General features: G+C 38.2%; 1 protein-coding gene across 1 annotated transcript in view; it reads right to left on the bottom strand.

The window, feature by feature from the left end:
- The window catches only part of Wls (Wnt ligand secretion mediator), a 106,108-nt gene that overhangs the window by 15,106 nt on the left and 67,723 nt on the right, over positions 1 to 23,279 (bottom strand). Inside the window, exons 4-10 of the mRNA XM_052730502.1 lie at positions 22,816 to 22,977; positions 19,830 to 19,966; positions 17,139 to 17,307; positions 14,729 to 14,826; positions 14,083 to 14,146; positions 10,829 to 10,972; positions 9,185 to 9,268 (exon numbers count right to left, since the gene is read on the bottom strand). Of these exons, the coding sequence (XP_052586462.1) occupies positions 9,185 to 9,268; positions 10,829 to 10,972; positions 14,083 to 14,146; positions 14,729 to 14,826; positions 17,139 to 17,307; positions 19,830 to 19,966; positions 22,816 to 22,977 (858 nt within the window). The remainder of the gene's footprint in view (positions 1 to 9,184; positions 9,269 to 10,828; positions 10,973 to 14,082; positions 14,147 to 14,728; positions 14,827 to 17,138; positions 17,308 to 19,829; positions 19,967 to 22,815; positions 22,978 to 23,279) is intronic.

The raw sequence follows: 23,279 nt of genomic DNA, 5'->3' as shown, positions 1-23,279 counted from the left end.
ACTGAAATGAGATAATAAGGTAGCTCCTGCCAGGTGTGGCTTGCATATTGCAAGAGAAGCCATCTGTTAGACGGGACTCGTTAATTGTGAATGAGGCCATTTTCTCAGTTCTGAAGTACCATACTACTTGGTTGTCTGTAAATGTTATTTGTTTCTGTCTAATGATCTCCCTCACTTTCCTGGAAGAGAAGGAGAGAGAGACATGGCAAGGGCCTCCTCCTTCCGTCTTGCTATCAGTCCTGCAGCCAGGGTAGAGCTGGTCTTGACCAGCAGAAGAAGCCTGCAGCCAGCTGCTAGCAGCTCTCAGAGGGTGAGGGTATGGTTCTCAAAGCAGGAAGGGCAGATATGGAAGCTGCAGATGAAGTTTCAGGGAGTTTATTCCTACAATTGACAAGCTGAACAAAGACCAAAAAGAGTATCTGATGTTAATTGTTAATTACTATAGTCAGAAAAGTTACCCCCAATTTTTTTTTCAGGAACACTGGCAGCCAAGGACACACTCTGTGCCTCCCTTCCTTCCTAAGCCAAGTCCTTTACTGTGATAACTTCAAGGTCTCTTCTGCTAGCTAGCAGCTTGTACTTTAACCCTCTGTGTCCTGACACTACTTGAGAAAAAATGTTGAATTACCAGCCTTTATACTCTGAAAAGCTTTTACTTTAGAATAAAATAAAAAATATATTATGTTTGGGGAAAAATTATGCCTCCACAGAAAAAAAAAAATACATGGATTTTGGTCATTTGAGTTCAATGAGTTACAAATTCTTGTCATCATTAAAGAGAATTGATTACAAATAATTATTGATTAAGATAAGAAAGATAAGATTCTGCTAATCTGAAATGTTTCACAATGATACAGGTTTTTATATATTAATGAAAAAGTAATTTTTTGTTATGATAGATACATATATATCTATATGCTTCTATTCCTGTTTGAAATATTATACCTATGCAATGCTCTAAACTGTTGGGAAGAAACCACAAGAAAAAGGACTTTGATGGAAATTTGCATATTGTCTGAAAAGCAAGAGAAGGCAAAAGACTGGAATAATAACAGGAAAGGGAAAAAAGTAATTTGTTTATGTCTGGCTGAACCAGAAGAGCAAACATAGGGAAGGGCCTGACCTGAAGGTAAATAGTAAGTTGTAGAAGGCCAGAGAGTTTGTGAACTTTGCTGAATGTGAAGGAAAATTGTAAGATGTGTTTGGAATTTAACCATATTATGTTAATTCTGGTTGATTTTCTTCATTTTAAAAAATAGCTGATGATTCTTCACTGCAAAATGTTAAAAATGGAAATATATATATGCATGTATGTATGTGGACATGTATGTGACTTAGATTTAACTCTGTAACTCCATATGGGTTTGAATGAAAGTTGGATCCTGCCAGGCAGTGGTGGTGCACGCCTTTAATCCCAGCACTTGGGAGGCAGAGGCAGGCGGATCTCTGTGAGTTCGAGGCTAGGCTGGTCTACAAAGCGAGTTCCAGGAAAGGTGCAAAGCTACACAGAGAAAACATGTCTCAAAAAAATGAAAAAAAAAAAAAAAAAGAAAGAAAGTTGGATCCAACTGTGTGTATGTGTGCATGTAATTATTTTTTAATTTTAAACAGCAACCACATGGTCTTCCTCCATCTTGGCTGGTGACCTCATCATGAAGTGGGAAGCCATGTGGCTGGCAACAATCTTTAATTAAGGTTAAAGAATATCTCTCTTGGTCCTAATGAGCTCTCTGTTCACTGTATCTCCTTTTAGATTAAGAAGGCAACAACCCTCAAGTATTTTGGATTGGCATAGATTTCTATATTATGGTTCATGTTATAAAAATAAGGTTTATTTAAGATAGGATTTAAAAACAATGTTTACTTAATAAAATATTAAAGCTGCACCTCAATGCTTTTATACACAAGAATGCACCTTGCTCTGACAGGTAAACTTTGCAATTTAAGAGTCTCCCAAATGATATTGGTTTTGAAGACATGAAGGGATCATGAGAAACAGCTGAGGGTTACATTGCAATGATAGACCTTAACAGTTTTGACAGGTGATAGCCATGAGAAGCATCAGCCAAAGAAAAATGGGATAGGTTTGATTCTAGAAGGTATTTTGGAAAGGAACCAAATGTAATAAATGTTCCATTTACTAAAAAAAAAAAAAAAAAAAAAAACAAAAAACAAAAAAAAAAAACCTAATTGATTGGCTATTTCAAAATAATGATTCTTGGGTAATTGCTTTTGCTCAATTTTTTTGGGTCAAATTGATAATCATTATCCTCCTGATCAATTATTACAGTTTGCTCAGATGCAGTCTTTTATTTTTCCTGAAGTATTAATGCATATGCCAGTGAAAGATGCTGCTTTGGTTTTTACTGATGACTCTTCTAATGGGAAAGCAGCTTATGTGATTATTGGTGAAGGATATGGAGTTCAAACTATTCCTGATTCAGCTCAAGTTGTTGAGTTAAACTGTTGGTTTTTCAAGTTCTTAAAGATAATTCATTTAATTTATATACAGATAGTCAATATATTTATAGAGTCCTTCAAGTTATAGAAACTGTTTCTTATATTAAAACTATTAATGACAAATAAGAATGTTATTTCAACAAATTCAGGATGCCATTCATTTAAGAAAAACTGCCATATTTTGCGGGGCATATTAGAGCACATTTAAATCTTCCTGGTCCATTGGCTGAAGGTAATGTTTTAGCTGATAAATGTACTCAGTTCATCGCAAGTTGAGCTTGCTCAGAGATCACATGCTTTGTATCATCAACAATAGTAAAAGCTTAAGAAAACAATCTGGTTTACACGAGAAAGTGCTCGTCAAATTGTTAAAAAATGTGCTATGTGTCCACAATATTTGACTGTACCTCACTTTGGAGTAAATCCTTGAGGTCTTCTTCCTAATCATTTATGGCAAATGAATGTCACTCATATTACAGAATTTGGGAAACTGAAATATTTGCATATGACAATGGATACTTATTCAGGATTTTTAATGGCTACTGCTCAAACTGGTGAAGCTACCAAGCGTGTAACTGCTCATTGCCTGAAATGTTTCTCCTATATGGGGATACCAAAAGTTATTAAAACTGATAATGGATCTGGAAATGTTAGTAAAGCTTTTTATCAATTTTGTTCTCAATGTCAAATTGAATATGAAACAGGTATTCCTTATAATCCTCAAGGACAAGTATTTTTGAATGAGCCTATGGCAGTCTCAAAATGCAACTTCAAAAAATAAAAAAGAAAGAACTATACTCCCAGTTGCCACATAATGCTTTGAATTATGCCTTATTTGTTTTCAAATTTTTTAAAATGTGGATGCTGCTCGAAAATCTGCAGCTGATCGATTTTTGGCATGAAGGCACCACCACAAAATCTGCTCAGGTTAAATGGAAAGATCCTTATACTGGTTTATGGAAGGGCCCTGACCCTGTTTAGTATGGGGATGAGGGCATGTTTGTGTTTTCTCACAGGATGAAAATGAAACTTGTTAGTTGCCTGAATGATTATACAGTGTATGAAGCAGAGAGATACTGATCCTGATGTTGTTGATGACCATCCAGAGATGCTAGAGTGAGACCTATTGGATCTATGTTCTTGATCCACAAATTTTACATCCTGCAACTTGGGAAGGAAAAGAAATTGTGGTTGCAGTTAATGATACCAGGCTTTTAGTTCAACCTGCCACCCAAGAATTCCAGATTGCTCACAATTTTTCTTATATTGGATATGATAAAGGGATTCTTGTATGTTTTGCAAAAAATTATTACTTTGGAGAGATGTCTTAGAGTGTTTCCAAAACAAGTATTGGGACATATAGCTATTGGACCATGTGTCTTAGTAGGCATATGATAAACAATGTACACTTTATACAAAGTTATTGCTTCCTCAAGGTGATTAGATAAGTAATATTTCACCTGCTCAAAAATTTCCTCCATGCACAAAAGAACTGCGAGAGTCTAACATAACTTTGTTATGGAGATGATGTACTGGCATTGTTCCTTTAAAGTATAACATCATGGGTACACAACAATATATTCTTGATTGTTCCAGAAATCAGGATGATTATAGTGACTCTTATCTTAAATGTCTACAACAGAATCTTGGGACCAAGGACTGTCTGCTGGAATTTGGTATTCCAGTACTGGATCTCCACAAACTTATGTGTGGAAACTTGCTGCTGCCATGGGAACAGTGGCAGGGCATTCCGGTCACTTGAAACCTGTTTGTCCTTTGAAAGGAACTGTTTTAGCTTGTGTCAAAATGCCCTATGTTCTTTTAATTGGTGAAGAAAATATTTCTATGAATGGTTCTATGTTTAATGTATCATATCTTAATTGCATTTTTCAAATGGATAATCATACTCGTGTAATAGTGTTAAAACATCCTCTTTTGTAATATTGCCAGTATATATGAGTGATCCATGGTTTGATGATAAAGGGTTACAAGTGATTGAAGAAATCAAGAAAGCTTTAAGCATACAGAAGTGTGTTGCTCAATTAGTTATAACAGGAATTGCAGCCTTTGTTACTATGCTTGCTACTACTATGGTTGTTTCAGTGGTTTTGTATCAATCCATTCATACAGCAGGGTTTGTTAATCAATTGTCTATGAATGTTTCTATGACATTAGAGACTCAAGAAGATGTAGATGTGAAAATGGAACATAAATTGAACACTTAATATGATGTGGTACTATTTCTGGGAGATGAGCTCCAAAGTCTGAAAACTAGACTACATTTGACATGTCATTCTAATTATGAATGGATTTGTGTTACACTTCAACCTAAGACAGGATGTGAATGGTGGAATTTATGCTCCCATGATGGGTAAGATTGGTGTGTGGTAAGGAAACACCTAAGACAGGCACGGTCATCTGAGAGACTCAGTGGAGTCTTAAAATAAATAAAAAAGGAGGAATTGTGGGAGCCCACAACTGACTCAGTCTCCCAGTTTGAATCTGAAGTATATTCTGAGTCAACAGAGTCCAAGCTTGCTTGCTCCAGGGCTGCGAGAAAGTCCTGATTAGCCCACAGGAAGGAACACACTATCTAGCTAGACACAGGCTGCTGATGCCAGCCGGAGGTCCATTGAGATAGAAAATGAAACTGCCTGCTCCTTGATGCAAGGCAGGATAGATAGTGGTTGAATGTCTGTGCTGTGCATTGTTCTACCTCTGTCCTTGAAAACTGTATATAAGTTGGCTGTGAAATAAATTTGGGACTGTCCAGCATTGACTGGTAGATCTCTCAACTCTTTTCTGTCTTCTTCATTGTCTTTATAATCTGTATGCCTCTGTTTAGCTACCCAGCTGACTGTCAGCAGGCTCTGACAAGTGACTATACAACACAAGGTCAGGACATTGTTTTAAGCAGTGCTGGTCTCTAAAAGCAGCAGATCAAACAACCACTATGGAAGCTCACTTCATTGACCATTGTTCAATCAGTACATATACACAAGTCTATACATTCAAATCTGGGGGTAGGGGGTGTGCAGAAACTGTACATGCCATGTATATATTAAACACAGTAGTGTATGATTTATAGCAGAGAGGAGATTTATATATATATTTTTTTCAGAAGAATCTCATGAATGAGATGCTCAGATGATAAAGAATACATATGAGCTGAGCCTGTCTTAAGAAAATAACAGATTAGTGCCCTTTTTGATTTGTTCTGGGGTATACATGTTGTTTAGAATACACTTACTTAAGTACCTGTAGACTGAACTTATATCTGTAAATGCTTATTTCCTGGTGGGCAAAGAGGTAAACTGCAAAAATTAATCACATAGGTATTATAACCCCAGGGTTTAGAAACTGGATTGTGTTTTCCCCCATGTTTTCTCAATTACTCATGCTTTAGACAGACTGAACTCTGAGCACATTCCCACTAACATGAACTGCAATGAGCAACCTCAACAGAGCAGACCTTGTAGATCCAAATTTTTACAATAGCAAGTTACACGGGTAGCCCTTCCTATTTTAACTTTCAAAGAGAAAACAAGTATTTGCAATACCATTATCACCAAAAATTAAAACCATGTCACTCTCTACATACTATTCCCTCTTTCTGATTTTATGTGTCAACAGATTCCTTCTGTATAGGGACCAATTTATACCCCTGCAGTCAAGTGAGGACAAATCTCTTTATACCCAGTAGTTTTGACAGCTAGTATTCCAGTAACTACAAGATTTCCAAACTCCCAACACAGGCTTTCTTATAGGAAACATTTCCTTACATCAGTCTAAGCCACAGAATGAAGTGATCACACATCAACAACAGAACTGGGGAACAGGTTCTCTGGGAGCTTACTACATGTATCTTGGCATGAATATCAGGTCTTCAGTGAAGGTTGGTAACCTTCTTCCCTGCACTATACTTCTATTCCTTGCTAACACCACCTCTACACTAAACACCTCTCTCTTCCAGAAGGAACAGGGCTGAAAGACCAGACTCTGGCGCAGCATTTCTTCATTGCTGTGACTCAAACCATTAAAATAGCAGGCATTAAAGACTGAACCTCAGTCCTAGTTACAAAGCTTCAAGGTCAACACATTCTAACAGCTTCCTATGTGCCTTTCATTCCTGGCATCAGCGCTTCAATATACTGGCAAGATTCCCCACATATATTTCATGGGGCTTAAATGGAAGCTCTCCCAACAAGTATAATGGGAGTTTTAAAAACATTCCTTTTACCTAATGCTGAGATCCATTTCAAAAGTGACCCAATGGGATTTTCTTTCAGGTAAGCTCATTGCTATGACATTCCAAAATGATATTAGAAAATAAATCCTCTGATGACTATATTATCAGTATCAGGACACAGAGAGTTATGCAGGAAAATGTCTTAGATATCTATAAATAAACCTTAAAAAAGAAAAAGAAAAAGCAGTAGGAGGAATGTGTGATGCTAAAGGAATTCAAAGACATCATACCTCCTTAGAGTTGAAATACACTCGTCTGACTATTGCAGCTAATATAAAAAGCAGGTTTGAGCCCAATACTGTGCTAGTGATAAATTAATCTTATTGTGCAAAGAAAAGCTGCAAATTTGGTCATAAGACAGCTTCTACCACTTTAAAATGTGCAACAGTAAAACATGTACATGATTAAATTCAGGCAAAGCAAAGCCATCTTGAGGATTACTCTCTCTAGAATTCAGGTGGAAGGAATTCTGCAGAGTTAACTCAGTGGCCCCAAAGTGGGTATGAGAGGACTAGAGCAGAGGCAGACCTCAGGAATGAAAGTTCTCTTCCCTTTCATGTTCCTGAGAACATGGTATATCTTACTGGAGACTTCACTTCTGAATGAGGGTTCCCTATTCTCTCAGCCAAGGAATTCAGGAGGCTGTGTAACAACAGCATATTGCTGAGCATCTGGAGGAACCAGGAAGCAGTGACCACACAAGGAAACTAGACAAAGGTGGAGTCAAGCCTAACCCAAATCCTAAGCCTTTGCTTGAATATGAGTATTTGAGCCTTAACTTCATAAAGATGCATCAGGAGCCAGAGATATGGCTCAGCTGATAAAGATGTTTGTCGATGAGACTGATAATCCAAGTTTTATCTCTGTAATCCACATGGTGGAAGGAGAAAACTGACTCCTGTGGCACATGTGATACACACACACAAATAAATGTAATAAAAAATTTGAAAGAACGTATTCAGAATTAGCAACAGCTTTACTGTATTTGGAGTGAAGTTTCCAAGGTTTTATAAACAGTTTGATACAAACACACTCCTATTACAAGTAAAAGAAGATGGATTGAACAATGTGCAAACACATGTAGGTATATTGTTTATTTCTACATGCAGTCAACCTTGAACAGAGCCAGAAACCCAATATACCCCAGTGGGAGCTAGAGGCTCAAAACTTGTGGTTCCCTTGGATGGAATTAAAGGTGTCTGAACTGAGCAGGGGAAAAAAGTATTCTTATTTTCAATAGTTTCTAATTGAAGTTGATATTTCCTTTAGTTATGAATGTACAAAAGAAATTGTTATGATGTTAGCATTACCCATGAAATGTCATTTTTGTGCAAAGTAGGTGCTGAGGATATATTTACAGTAAGTATGAGTTATCTGTAATGTATATAATTAAATATATATAATTGTATACATATGATTCCTTTGAAATAGAAAATATTTTACTTTACTTATTCATTAGAAGCATTCTGAGAAGAGAACCATAGCTTCACTAGATTGTCAAAGGAATCTACACAGAGTTGATGAACTAAAGAGAATTTGCTAGCAGATGAAAAGATAAATCACCCTTCTCCTAAGGCTCTACCAGAATGCTGCTCTGTGCTGTCCAAATAGATACAGCAAAAGATCCAGAATGACTAAGTTCTAGTCTCCAACTTAAATGCATTCTGGTAAGTTACTAACACAGCTGTTCATGCTTATGACACACCAGGGACTCTACTAAATACTTGGCAATATCACTTCTATATATACTACTATTGTACAGTGAAAAAAATTAATGTTAATGTTAAGAAAGTCTAAAAAACCCACTAAATTAATACATTTCCGGAAAACAGAGTATATGAAAACACTCCAGAAGCCATGGGAATTATATTTTTGAAAACATGGCTAACAGTTCCTATCCTACTTACCTCAGAAGAACTTTGTGAAACCCATCTGATTAATATGTGCATAACATATCAGATTTTAGATAGACTTTTTCACTTTTCAAAGTAAGTAATCAATATTTTAAAATTATAATCATCATTTTTGAGATTTTAAAAATACATCCAACTTTGAGTTTTAGAAATAGTATACATATAAGTTTCTATCAGTGGGACTTTTGAGTTATGTTCATATTTAGGTAGCAATGTAATTATCACATAGAATGGATAAAGGCCTGTCAAGGGATCTTTGTTAATGCAAGGTAATGACCCAATCAAATTATTACATGTTTGCCAGTGTTATGCCACAGGTCTTGAAACGTTTGCTCCCTTAAATGAAATATCTCTTCAATATGGCTATAGGTTTGTCTATTTAGCAACTTTCTACAAGGTAGGATTGGAACGGGAAAGCCAGTCTATGTCACCAGCCTGTGTAAAGTTCCATGCTGGAGTGATCTAAACAAACAAGGCTTAGTTAGCTAAACAAAATAAGCCTCTCTGCTTTTGTCCTCAGCAGCTCTGCAAGATCTCCTGAGAAGGCTTAGGATTTACTCACCTGACTAACGATGAAGAAGATAACAGTCATGGCAGCACAGGCCAAAGTGATAAGCATGAGGAACTTGAACCTGAAAATCAGACCCTATTAGGAAAGACAGGAATAGTGGTTTAATATATTCATTTTCTTTCTCTGCATACACACACACACACACACACACACACACACACACACACACACACACACACACAGAGGAAATTCTTAGGCAAAATATTCTCTATGTTCTTATATCTCATGAAACAATGATGCTGGAGCCTAGGAATTTACATTCACAACAAGTCACTAAGCTAACAAGTTCCCTGATAAATAGGTTATATAATTCTCCACAAGGGTTCAAAGTTACCAAATAAAAGTTTTCTTCAGTTATAATAAAATTTCTCCAGTTTTTTTTTTTTTTTTTGGAGAGGGGGATATATTAATCAAAGTGAGTTGAATGTTCTCATTTTTCACTCCAGCTCTGGAAACAGACAAGTTTGAGAAAGTGCTTTTTGTTTCCAAAAAAAAAAAAAATCAGGATTTAAGGAATGGTGCCTAGTGATTAAGATGTCTTCTGTGTAGACTTGCTGTGCTCCATGATTCTGCAGTTTCTCCTCTCTTCACAGAAAAAGCCATTTAAGCAATGAATCTAGTCAATGTGTCACCTTCATCAGAGATTGGAGGAGGCTAGGTGTTTCTCTTGAATAACTAATACAACCTAGAAGCAGACTACTGAACTCTACTTGAGCACCCACTGGCTATTTTAGAGAATGTGGAGTACTAAGAATCTGGGAAGCATGGGTCAGAAAGATTGCTCAGAGGATAAAGGTATTTGCCACTCACATTTAGTAACCTTAATTTAATTCCTTAAATCCATGTAAAAGACAAAGTAGAGAGCTGAATCTACACAGTTGTCCTCTGATCTCTACATTTGTGCTGTGACATGCATACTCACTCATACATCATATACACACACAAACAACAGTATTTTTTCTTTGAGTCTGGAAAGCAGATTATTTGGGCTAAAATCTGCAAGGGTTAGGAGGAAAACCATACCCCAAGCTAAGCCAGTTCTATGTAGTTCAGTATCCCATCCCATACAGTAAGCACCTAGGTTCCATCAAAAGTTTTTCCTAAAGAACCCACTGGGCAAGTTTTTATCTTACTACTAAGAGAACATGTTTACACCCCAGAAAACTTCAGGAAATAGTTGTTTGGGTGCCTTTTTATTTGTCCCAGGACCCTGTATGAGAAGTCTTTAATGTCTACTTATTTTGCTTATTTATTTATTTATTTATTTATTTATTTATTTATTTATTTATTTATTTATTTGTGTGTGTGTGTGTGTGTGTGTGTATGCTATGGACAGGCACACACACAGGGGGTGGGGAAGAGGGAGAGGTGAGACTTTGGGCACACACATGCCACAGTGAGTTTGTAGAGGTCAGAGAACAAATTTCAAGTGTCAGTTTTCTCTGACTGAGAGTTCCAGAGAATAAACTCAGCTTGTCGGGCTTGTGTGACAAGCACTTTTACTAGCCAGTTCATTTTGATGTCTCCTTAATGTGTATTTGAAACTAAAACTTTCAACTTCCAGAGTTGTGTGTTTACACATCCAGTTAGCGATCATGAGCATCAGCTCTAGAATGAGCCAAGATAGCTGCTTACCTCATAATGCAGCCTCCGGACTTTGCTCATGGCTGGGAGACTAGACTGCTTCCCACTGATGTTTCGAAAAACCTGAAATACCATGAAGCACAGAAACAGAAAATAGAGGCAGAGGCAGATCCCTGCCACAATGATGAAAGCCATCTGCAAGTGTACAGTGAAGGAAAGAGTAGGTTTGCCAAGAACATGTTCTAAGAGGGCACAGAACTCCTCCCAGCTGTGTTGGTGACACTCAACATTGTCTCCAAGTGTTCAAGTGGTTTTGAGGAAGGTACTACTATTAAAACCTGGTATTCTGATACCAATGATTGGGGTTTTCTGACACAACAATTTCAGAGAAGGGAATATTCAAACAGTGTTCTAAGCCAAGAAAAAGAGAAAAACTGTAGTCTATTTTTACTAAATAGAGTTGGGTCCCTCTTAGAGCTAGTGAATCAGAATCTACCTTTCAAGCATGTTTTGAGGAGATTCAAATGTGTTGTGAATTGAAACTCACTAGTATAGTGGATACTGGTTACTAAATGGGAAGCTGTTTTAAAATCAATGAAAGAGCTCAAATAAAGATGCCCAAGTCCCACCCTACATATACCTAATCAGATTTGCTAGAATCAGAAAACAAGTGTAAACATGCTTGGAAATCACTGTGTTGTGCTTGGACTTATCTAAGAAGAAGACTGAAATACCCTGGGGAATGTATAAATGGAGCAAGTTCAATAGCAAATGAAAGGGGGGTTGTCAAGGGCCTGGAGGACATATAGTAAAGGCAGGGACTGTGGATCCAGATAGTACACCCATCAGGGAAATTCTGAGACCTACCACTAGAGCCCAGACTGTGAGACACAGCAAGATCTAGAGCAGTGTGAACTGCTGTGAGCCCCAGGAATATATCATAAAAACTCAGCTGGTTATGGCAAAGTCACTACCTAGAGTGATCAAGGAATTGCTCCAGAGGAAGCCAAATTCCAAGGAGCTTTTGGTGTTATTTGGCTTGTTATATATCAGCTGTATTCTGTTATGAAAATCATCTATGCCCTCATAGTTTTCCCAATTGATTTTTCCCTAAGAAGCACTAACAGTGTGGACTGATCACTCTCTGGACATACACATTCAAGGTATTTGGAGAACAGCCTCAGGAAAGGCTTCCTCTGGAATCATATATCTCCCTTAGCCACTTTCAAGGACTAACAGTAATAACAGTCCACATGCAAGTCTCCTAATTTAAGGTAAATTCCACAAGGAGACACTGCCTACCTAGGTCAGGTGGACATTAAGTAATAGCTTTACACAATTTAGCTCAGACCCTCCTTTCTTACAGCCTTACTAACTTTATAGACCTCTAACTCCTTACTTAACCACTTCTAGGAATATTTAGAGAACCTTCTGTGCTGACAGCTATGGTCAGCCAGAACCCCAGTTCAAGCCTCCCTGTAATTATCGTCATTGGCAGCATCTGGCCAGGTCCATCCACAGACGGAGGAAAGTACTTTATCACAGATACCTCTGTACTCTCTAAGCATCCAGACTACCCCTTTGAGAAGGCCTGGTGGATGTGCCAATTAAACTTAACTTCCTCCTTTCCCAAATCTTACCTCTAGTTCCAGATCTCCCTTTAACTATCATTAGAGGCATCTAGCTGTACACAGGTTTCCCAGCAACCGTGCATACTTTCCCCCACCCTGCAGAAAAACGGCAGATAGCTTAGATAGATGTGAGCCACAAGAAAAAATAAGGCAATTTATTTTCTCCCATTAACCTAGCAACTTATAGATTCTTAACATTTTCTACCAATCACGTTTAGGACTATAGTTGAGCACATAAGATCCCTCTTCTTAGATATTACCCAAATTTAGCCTTTAGTTAATTCATTTCCCCATTGGTCACTTCCCTTTGGGGTTGCAAATGATAATTAATGGTTATTGCCCCTCTATGTGATTCTTATCGCCCCTCCGTTTGACCCTGGAAGCCTGGCTTTGCACTGCCAAGGGATAACTGCTTGTAAGTGTACATATACCAGGACTCCCAGGGCATGGGAGGACAAAGAGACAGAGAATGGGGAGGGATAAGGAGGATTTTGACCAGAGAGTACATGTGGACGAGATGGAAGATGAGGAAGAGTCAGATGGGGAAGTCCTAGCTGGGTAAGAACAAGGTGAAAAGGACCTAGATGAGGCAGAATTAAGACGAGAGAATTAAGATAAAACTTAGAGGGAGCAATAGATAAATACAGAGAGAGATCAGGCAAGAAAGGAGCTAGGCACAAGAACAGAACTGAAGCTATGTAAATAGGATGTTATGCCAGAGGAATTAAAGCAAGTGGACTATAGAGCTTGGTGTGCTGAGATTCTATTTCCCAAAAACAGTCCTCGCCGTTAGTAGTTCTCTCTCCTGAGCTTCTGGGATGTATAATATCAAGGCTGGTCCCTCTAATATTATACAAGAGTGAACTGTCAGGAACAGCAGACAACAGACTGTAGCTCCTCTCTCTTCTAACAACTGGATCCAAAATTGCCTATGTTTTTCCAGTACTTTGACAGGTATGAACTCTACATCCACCTTTCGTTAAGTAGTATATTTAATGCAATTCTTCCTTCTTTCCTATGACCAACAGTACCCTGGAATAAAGAGAAAATGGTTAATTGGTGCAGGACTTGAAATTTTATTTGCTTCCCTTGCCCTTCATCCTCTGTGTAAAATAAAAGGGTTGAACTAGAGGTTGCAATTGTTCATTTTGTACAATTGCCATTGTGGAGGTGGTTATCCAGTTAAACTATTGTCAAAGCTTCACACAAAGGCCTGGCTTTACCATGGAAGTCCTGCATACAAGTGACCTCAGACCCCAGTTTTCCCACAGAAGGCTTGCAAAATGGTGACTTTGGTCCCAAACTTTCTACAGTAGAATACTCCTTCCCACACAGGTGACCTCTGTTCTAGGAGCCAGAAAGTGCATCCATGGCTTAAGAAGAAGCTGCTACACCTTACAGAATAGATGATTTAGGATATACTTCAGACAAGAAACTTTGAACAGGATCTGAAACCCATGGCACAGGGAGAGCTTGCAAGCTCCTTCTTTGGCTGCTTTCACAGCCTGACAGCACATAGTAATTCTTCTCATTATTTATCTCTAATTGTTGTTATTGGTCTGAGGACCAAAACCCTGGCTGAGTTCATACATAGAGTATCAACTGAGCCACAGAAAATTATCATGGAGGCCAGGAAGAGAAAAATGAAGCCTCAAATTTATGAAGGAAGGATACAGCCAGTTCTGTTCCAACATCTGTAGTCCAGATACTGTAGAAAGGATTTGTAAGTTGCACTCCTCTATAAAAACAAAAACAAACAAAATGGAAAATGAAATACAAAGGCAGTGCAAAGCTTTCCCTTAACACTGGAACAATGGATGAAGACATGGGGAGTGTGGTAGGGGTGATGGTGTACTATATTTAGAAATTAAACTTCAGAGAGTATAAGGGGATGTAGAGCTTTAGAATATGATGAGCCCAAGCACTTTGCATGTATAAAGGGATAAGCCTTTGATTTAATCACAGACTTCATCTGAGGATATGATCTCTTCAATATTTCATCCCATGTACCCCCAACCACCATTCTTCATTTAAAAACTCCTCCCAGAGGCCGGGTGGTGGTGGTGGTGGTGGCGGCAGTGGTGGTGGTGGCGGCGGCAGCGCACGCCTTTAATCCCAGCACATGGTAGGCAGAGCCAGGTGAATCTTTGTGAGTTTGAGGCCAGCCTGGGCTACAGAGTGAGTTCCAGGAAAGGCACAAAGCTATACAGAGAAACCCTGTCTTGAAAAACAAACAACAACAACAAAACTCCCCCCAGAAAGATGGAAGTGGACACATAATGGCACATTTCATCTTGGAGTGACTCCAATAACTGCTTACCTCTCACACATGTCAAATATGAAGAGGCAGAAAGAGCCAACAGCAATTGGTCCAACTTGCTTCCAATACCCTGCAATGTGATTCCGCTCATGCTGATCCTAAGAAAAAATAAATTGAAGAAGGACAAGAGCAAAGCTATTCTATAGGTGATCCAGCTAATCACCTACCATGTTCGGGATAGATCACAGCATTAGAAACAAAAAGATAAAACTCTCAATGCTCATGTCAGCTGAGGGAGAACATTCATCACAAACCCCATTCACTGGGGCTATCAATAAGAATGCACAAAGCAATGTGGGATAACAGAGAATGATTTTAGGAAAATTTTTGGCCCACTTAATAAATTGTTGTTTAGCTGATAACTTTTGTTTACAAAGGTAAAACAATCACCAAGGAATAAAGACATTAAGGTTTATACTTCATTATGTCATTTATCTTCTTATCTTCATCATCACAAGAAACAATTTTCCACCTCCCCCACCTGCTTTCCAGTGAGTGTCTTGAGATATAGCCCAGGTTAGCCTAAAACTCAAAATCCTATTTAAGCCTCCTGCATTTGCCAAAAGTCCACCATGGAATATTCCTTTTGATGGGCAGTGAAAGAAAACATATATAAGAAATATCTCAGCCTCTTGCTGTGGGATGTTCTGTATGCTGTGACTGTGTTGCTCTGATTGGTTGATAAATAAAACACTTATTGGCCAGTAGCCAGGAAGGAAGTATAGGTGGGACAGGCAGACGAGGAAAATTCTGGGAAGAGGAAGGATGAGTGAGGAGACGCCAGGCCGCCGTCCAGGGAACAGCATGTAATGGCACACAGGTAAAGCCATGGAACACGTGGTGACACATAGATTAACAGAAATGGGCTGAGTTTAAGTGTAAGAGCTGGTCAGTAGTGAGCCTGAGCTAATGGCTGAGCAGTTTTAATTAATATAAGCCTCTGTGTGTTTACTTGGGTCTGAGCAGCTGTGGGACCAGGCAGGACACAGGAAAACTTTTAGCTGCAGCGTGAAGGTATGGATGGTGGCCTTTACCATTTTATTGTGAACAATCACCCTTTTTGGGGCCCTGCTGTGCTTATTTCATTGCCAGGGCATCTCTGCTGGAGAAGCCTTCATGTTGCAAAACCCTTCAGGATGGAATTTGGCTGTCGGTAAATTCCCCTCTTCTTACACTATTCTCCTGCATAGGGAACTGGCTTCAGAGATTTGATTTTAATGATCCATTCATAATGAAATTTTAAAATAGCCCCTGCACAAGCACTATGGCTCAATCGATCAAAGCATCTGCAACCAAGCCTGACAACATGAAATCAATCACTGGAACGAACCCACACAGTAAAAGGAGAGAACTCCACGTGCGTGCGCACGCACACACACACACACACACACACACAAATAAATAAATGTAATTTAAATAAACAATTTTAAACCACCTTTTCTGAAGTCTAACTTGAAAACAAAGTTCTTACTGATATAACTACATCTGAGCCACAATGTAAGGACAATGTCATTTTTATTTTTATTATGGTAACCCAGCCATGTGGTGATATTGTGTTCCCCAATATATTGTGCACCCTAATAAAATGATCTGGGGTCAGAGAACAGAACAGCCACTAGATATAGAGGCCAGAAAATGGTGGCACACACACCTTTAATTCCAGGAAGTGATGGCAGGAAGCAGAAAGGTATATAAGGTGTGAGTCACCATGCCTGGCTATTTCCAGTGTGGCTTTGAACTCACAGAGATCCGGATGGATCTCTGCTTCTGGAATGCTAGGATTAAAGGTATGTGTGCCACCATTTTCTGGTCTCTATATCTAGTGGTTGTTCTGTTCTCTGACCCCAGATAATTTTATTAGGGTACACAATATATTGGGGAACACAATATCACCACATAGTCTCTTAAAATAGAATTTGAGGCCACACAAAGCGGTCATTATCTTGGGTAAAAGGGGTCACTAGGTCATTTGGTCAAGCTGCTAGCTGGAAAAAAGGTATGAACACATTCCCTGGTAGTTAGCCTGCTCTTAAGGCCGGGGCAAGCAGAAGGGAAGTCAAAGGACAAGAAATAAAAATAATGATCAGATTTCATATATTTCTCTTCCATTAAATTATCACATTTTTTTCTAAAATGAAACAGCAAAAAAAAAAAAAAAACGCTATACATTAAGACTTTCCACTACATTTCACAAAATAGGGGCCTGAAATTAGAGTACTTGCCTCAAAACACTCACCAAGTTACTAGTGAAGAAGGAATGTGAATCTGCAGCGATAGAATTCAAACTGTGGCCTCTCATTTCTTTTACCTCCCCATAGCTTAAGAGAGGCATAAGCAGGCAGGCTTCAGCTCAGCAACGCTCTCAGAGCATCTATGAACACACAGATGTCCCTTCCCCAGGAGTTCTCACCATCATGTGCTCGCCACAGAAGATGATCCAGAAGGAAAGAAGCATTGCATAGAAGATGCCCTGTCGGATGTCACCAAATAACAGCATCCAGGTCCAATCAAATCCGATGGAAAACCATTCCACAGGGATATTGATAAAGGTCATGGAAATCCCAAGGGCAAAGATGACTCTGAGAAAATACCCAGAAGATCCAGGTTACTCTGAAGGGCAGACTTTAAACATCTGAAGCCAATTTTGAGAACTGAGATGTTATTTATTCAGACTTTAGCCAATTGATCAGTTTCTTAGCATTCATTTTAAGTTTCCACCCTGGGATACAAAATGTCCTAGTTTGCATCTCTAACTTCTGTATAACTAAATAGAGCCCTCTGAGAGATACACACTTTAACCCCATTGCCTTCTTAAATACATATGCTTTAGTATAACTGTACTATCTTACGTCTTTATAATATCACTGACCCAATCATTAAGAATATACAACATTAGTTATTGTTGTGATATCCTTGGCAAGTGTTAATTGTGTAAGCATATTTGTTTCAATAAAAACTATACAACTATACATAAATACAACTGGCTACTTGTTTTGCTTTTTCCTCACTATACTATTACTTGCCCCTTATTTATTAAAATGCCATTCTGATTTATTTAAATAATTTTCATATTCAAAAGATACATAAGCTTATAAGCCATAAACAAAGTACCAAGAATACTGTTAAGGCTACATATACAGATATGAGAAAGACCAATGTTTTCACTCAGGGAACTGCATATAATGGGAAAGACAGATGAAGAGGCATTAGAATAAATTGGTAAGCAACATCATCACAGTTTAGAGGCTCAGAACACTGCCAGGATTGCTGCTTACAGAGACAGAAACTAAGTGCAGAAAGAGTTGAGGAAATGAAGGTGAAAAGGTCAGAGAGCAGAGTCTAAATGGATGTAGAGAGGCTTGGAAGAGGCAGGAATATTTACAGATCTACATGTAGCACATCTTAGGAAATGATAGGACATGAAAGCAGAGAAATAAAATAGGAATAGCTCATGAAGAAACATATAAAGTTAATCTTAAAAGAGACTAGCAAGCCAATAAAAAATTAAAATAATAGAATTACACCATTCATTCACTTAACAAATATTAACTTAAAGTTATAAAGAAAGATAAAAATAGAAAGAGGATGGAGAGCAATTTACACAGGGAAATGGAGGGCGCAAAACAAAACACTGCAATGAGAAATATCAAAACAGGGCTTAAAGGAAATGAAGTATTAAGATACTGGGAAGTACTATTACAGATACAAGATCAACAAGTTCAAAGGCCCTGGGGTAAAAGCCTAGAATGTAAGGCATTTGAGCACCATCACAGGTGCTGCAGAGAACAGGAGATAAGATCCAATGGAGTTTATAGGACAAGGGGAAGCTAGTGGAGAGCTTTCAGCAGAGAGTGGAGTGATCTTACTGACACTTAAAGGGAACACAGATGATTTTGGTGAAAAGATTGTAGTAAATAAAATAGCTCAAGGATGTGCTTCTAATAATCCAGCTGAGCAATGATTTGGGTGATCAGATTAGGATGGTAGCAATGGAGACAGTAAGACTTCACAGGGATTGGATACAAGTGTGAATATCAAGTAGAATACTAAGTAGCCTCCTTCTTTCCAGTCCAGCAAGTAAAAAAGAAGAGTTGTCTTTCATTAATATGGGGAGGCCTAGGAGAGCTATAGGTGGCAGCAGAAAGTAGTCAAGTATTCTTTGTATTACATTTATTTTTCAATGTAAGAGAAGATATTAAATAAATAGCTCAGATGTTTGTATCTAGAGTTGGGAGAGGTTAAGACAAATATGTAAAATAAGAATCATCACACAATAATTTTTAATTTCCAGAGATCACTTTGGAAAAAGCAGAGCTAATAAAGAAAATAAATCCAAAGTCTCTGCCCTGGTTCAATGGTGTAAGAGGCTAAAAAGATGTGGAAAAGTAATGAAGACTAAGTGATGGTCAGAAAAGGAGACTAACAAGCAAAAACCAGTAAGGCTGTGTGAAGTAAAGAGGGTGATCAGCTATGCAGAATGCTGCTCATGAGTCCAAGGAAGGTGAAGACTAGAAACCAACCATTAGATTTGGACTGTGGAGGTGATTCATGAGACTGTAAAATGCCACAGAGATCAATCAATATTAAAGTGGAATCAAGAGAGAACTGGAGCATATATGTGGGCAAGATTTTTGAGGATTCTTGTAAAAGGAGAAAATGGCATGATTATTTTAGAAGAAAGCATTTTCTCATGATATAGTATATGTATATGTAATATTAATAGAAATAAGACAGCAAAAAAGGAGATGTTGATGTGAGAAAGAAAAAGACTATATCTACAGGAACATCTTCCTGTGTGTGGGAGGGTTTGAATTCAGTTGAGAGTGAAACAGTTCATCCACTAACAGAGAAAGGTCCATTAAAAGAGAAATCTGACTATGGGGAAGAACAGCAAAGACATCAATGTGAGGAGGAGCACTCTGAAGATGTAAGAATAATTTGTATGTGAAATCTGAAGGAGACATGAAGAGTTCATGACAACTCTTAATCAGTTCACTAGCTGAAGTCACACACTGGCTTCTTGAATCAGACACACAAAATAGGAGTATGGCAGATTATAGGAAATTAGCATTTTCTAAGCGTGATCTGAATCAGTTCTTACTTTTCCAGGAGCACTGGGGGTCTTGACATCATGGTGATCCTCCTCCAATACCACACCATAATGATGAAGATGCTGGGTGTGAGGAAGGTCTTCATAGCAAACCACACTTTAGTGAAGCCTCCATTTTGATGGATTCCCTAGACAGAAACCAATTATAATTTTGGAGATGAATATACATTAGTGTTATTTTTATACAACTAAATACAGATGAGCAAACAGTTTGCCTACTCAAAAATGTTCATAGTTACAGAAGGTATTGCCCTCATATACCCTTTGTTTCCTCCTCAGATATCATAGCAATACACTGAAAAATCATAAAAATGGGCCATGCTATACCAAGGGATTGATTAAGAATATAATCAAAGATTTTTCTGTAGGGTCTTCATTCAACATTGGAGATACCACATAGGTCCAGTAAGCAGTATTGGAAAGTAAATTCAAATTATGTTCATAACATGTCATTAATTAAAAAAACAAAAGCAAAAAGCACAAGTCATTACAGATAATTGTTATGTTTCTCTGTATCTTTACATGTACTTTTAATTTGCTTTTTAATTTTCTTATGTGCATCTGAATGAGTTTTGATTTAAAATGTGGCCTCTTTATGCTATGTTCTATACCCTTCATTAAACAAATAACATGGAAAGAACTTAAATCATCACTGTTCTCACTAACATTTGTGACTCATGGTAAAAACATGTTAATTATTCTTATCTTGCTTGTTATGCAATCAAGATCATACTATGACCTTAGAAGTAACGACAATAATTTTATGTGATCTTAAGACCAATTAAGGAATTACAAAGCCCACCACATCCATGGAGAGAGGCTAAGGCACTGAACTCCAGTTTCAGGTTGCCTGTGCCAGGACCCTGGCATGTTGGCATGGTTGTCTGTACCACCATGAACACCTTGAGCAGTAAACAAAGTAAAACAGCTGCTTCTACTTATTTTTTCTTTTCCCCATATGATTTATCTTTTATGTTTTTATTTATTTTTGAGGATTTCATACAATATGCTTTCCTCCCCCAACTCCTTTCAGATCCTTCCCTACCTCCTGCCCCCCCTCCCCCCGCTACTTTTGATCTTTTCCTCTTATTTAAAAAAAAAAAAACAAAACAAAAACAAAAATCCCACAAAACAAGCAAAAACAGAAAAACAAAAAATAAAATATGGAGTCTAATCTGTGGTGGCCAACTACTCTTGTACATGAGGCCTGCTCTGGAGTGTGGTTGATATACACAGTGTCTGTCATTTCATTGGTGAAAACTGATTTTTCCCTATCATAGCAAATATAAATAATGAATAGCTTCTTGGCTAGGAACAGGACTTTGTGTTCACTTCCCCTCTTCAGTGCTGAGATTTTGCCTGGATTTAACGTGTACAGGGCTTATGTGTGCATCTGTCCTGTTGTGTCTGTAAAATTATGTTTCCTTGAAGTTATACACCACTCTAGTGCTTACAATCTTTCCATCCTCTCTTCCATAAAGACCCTTAAGCCTTGAGAGGAGGGATGTGATAAAGACATCCATTTAGAGGTGAGCATTCCAAAGTATCTCATTCTCTGAATGTTGTCTAGTTGAGGCGCTCTGTGTTAATTACCATTTACTGCAAGAAGACACTTCCCTGATAAAGGTTGAATGATGCACTCATCTATAGGTATAACAATATCTCATTAGGAATCTTTTTATTGTTATGTTCCTTTAGCAGAATAACAATAGTAGGTTTTCCCCAGGGCCCACGATGTATTCATTCTCAGGTTCTTGGCACCATTAATAGTGTCAGGCATGTGTGCCATCCCATGGAGCATGCCTTAAATCATCAGAAAGTGGTTAGTTATTCATATAACATTTGTGCCACTATTCCACCAGTGGACATATCTTGCAAGAAAGTCGTTATTGTAGCTTGCTAGTTGAGATTGACAATTATTTTTTATCTTCCAGTACTATACATAGCACCTTTTAGCACTATGAATGCTAGCCATTAGGGGTGAAGCTTCAAATTGAAAGTCAGCTAAATTATTCCATGTTCTCTGTATGTAGATGTTGAATTATCAGTCTAAAAATATGGCCTTTTGGTGATCTTAACAAAAAGACCACTTAAAATACTAGGTGCAGAGATGTACAACTAGCCAAGGTGAAGAGAATAAGATGTTGAACTATCAGCCCTAAAGGAAAATGGACCATACCTCTCTTCCTATGTTTCAGAGATCATTTCAGAAGAGAGGGCTGAAAGAGCCAGAAGAGGTGGATAACCTCAAGAAAGCAGCAGCTGGGCACAGCAAGGCAGCTGTACCCATGAACTCATAGCAGTTGTCAGAGAATGCACAAAACCTGTACAAGCCTGACCAGACCAAATCACAGCATGGAGAGGAGAGTTGGGCACACAACCCTACTATTAGCCACAGAGCAATTGGCAACTTAGAAACTGGGGAAGGAAGGATGGTGTTTTATGTAAGAGTGCAGTCCTTGGTAAGTCAACCAAGCTCCAATGGAAGACCATATACCCAATAATATTTTGGGTAGTACAAATTGGTCTTGAAGGTTTTTTGGTTTGGTCTGGTTTGGTTTGTTTTTTCATGGCACAAAGTTGGGAGGGTAGGATCCAAACATGGATCTGGATAGAGTTGGGGGGCCAAATATGATCCAAATACATTATGAAACTCAAAACTCTTAAAGAACTCATTAAAATTAAAATATTAATATTAAAAATCATGCATACAATTAAATAAATCAATACAAATCATTTTAATTTAGCATTTTGACCATCATGGTTATGTTGTTAATCCCAATTCTCAGATAAGCCAACAGATAAGCATATAGATGGCAGGACAAACAAAGAATTTCCTTCCCATGTGCTTCCAGGGCCCCATATGTGCAAAGAGATGGAAGAACTAAGACAGAGCTCTTTTAACACATATATAAATACTGTATTCTTGACTGCTGCTTCAAGGGCACAGTCTGTTGGTTCAGTTACACTTACTTACCACCAACCGAATATCCTTTATCTCCCCAATCCCAACATTGATTTTCTTCTTCTCATTCACTGGTAGCCGGATATTTAGAAGGTAATACTTATGAGCCACTGACCCAATCTCCATGAAAGGAAGGACATCACATTCATAATAACGACCTTCATGCTCTAGAGTCTGGAAAGAGATTAGATGGTTTGAGGCAGATTACTATTTACAAAACTATATGCATTAATTTGCATTGAGCTCCTATCATTATTTTTTAAAATGCTAATGTGTTAAGGTGCACATTAAAGGCACAGATAAACAAGGAATCCTGGAATCTTGGTGTCAACTGAACTATTTCACAGAAATGGAGGGAGGGAAGACAGGGAGAGGGAGAGAGGGAGAGAGAGGGAGAGAGGGAGGGAGGGAGAGAGGGAGAGAGGGAGAAAGGGGGGAGAGAGAGAGAGAGAGAGAGAGAGAGAGAGAGAGAGAGA

The sequence above is a fragment of the Peromyscus californicus genome, unplaced genomic scaffold (genome assembly GCF_007827085.1).
Source record: "Peromyscus californicus insignis strain IS unplaced genomic scaffold, ASM782708v3 Scaffold_9__1_contigs__length_137607984, whole genome shotgun sequence".
NCBI lineage: Eukaryota > Metazoa > Chordata > Mammalia > Rodentia > Cricetidae > Peromyscus > Peromyscus californicus.
This window is presented reverse-complemented; position numbering and strand designations above follow the sequence as displayed.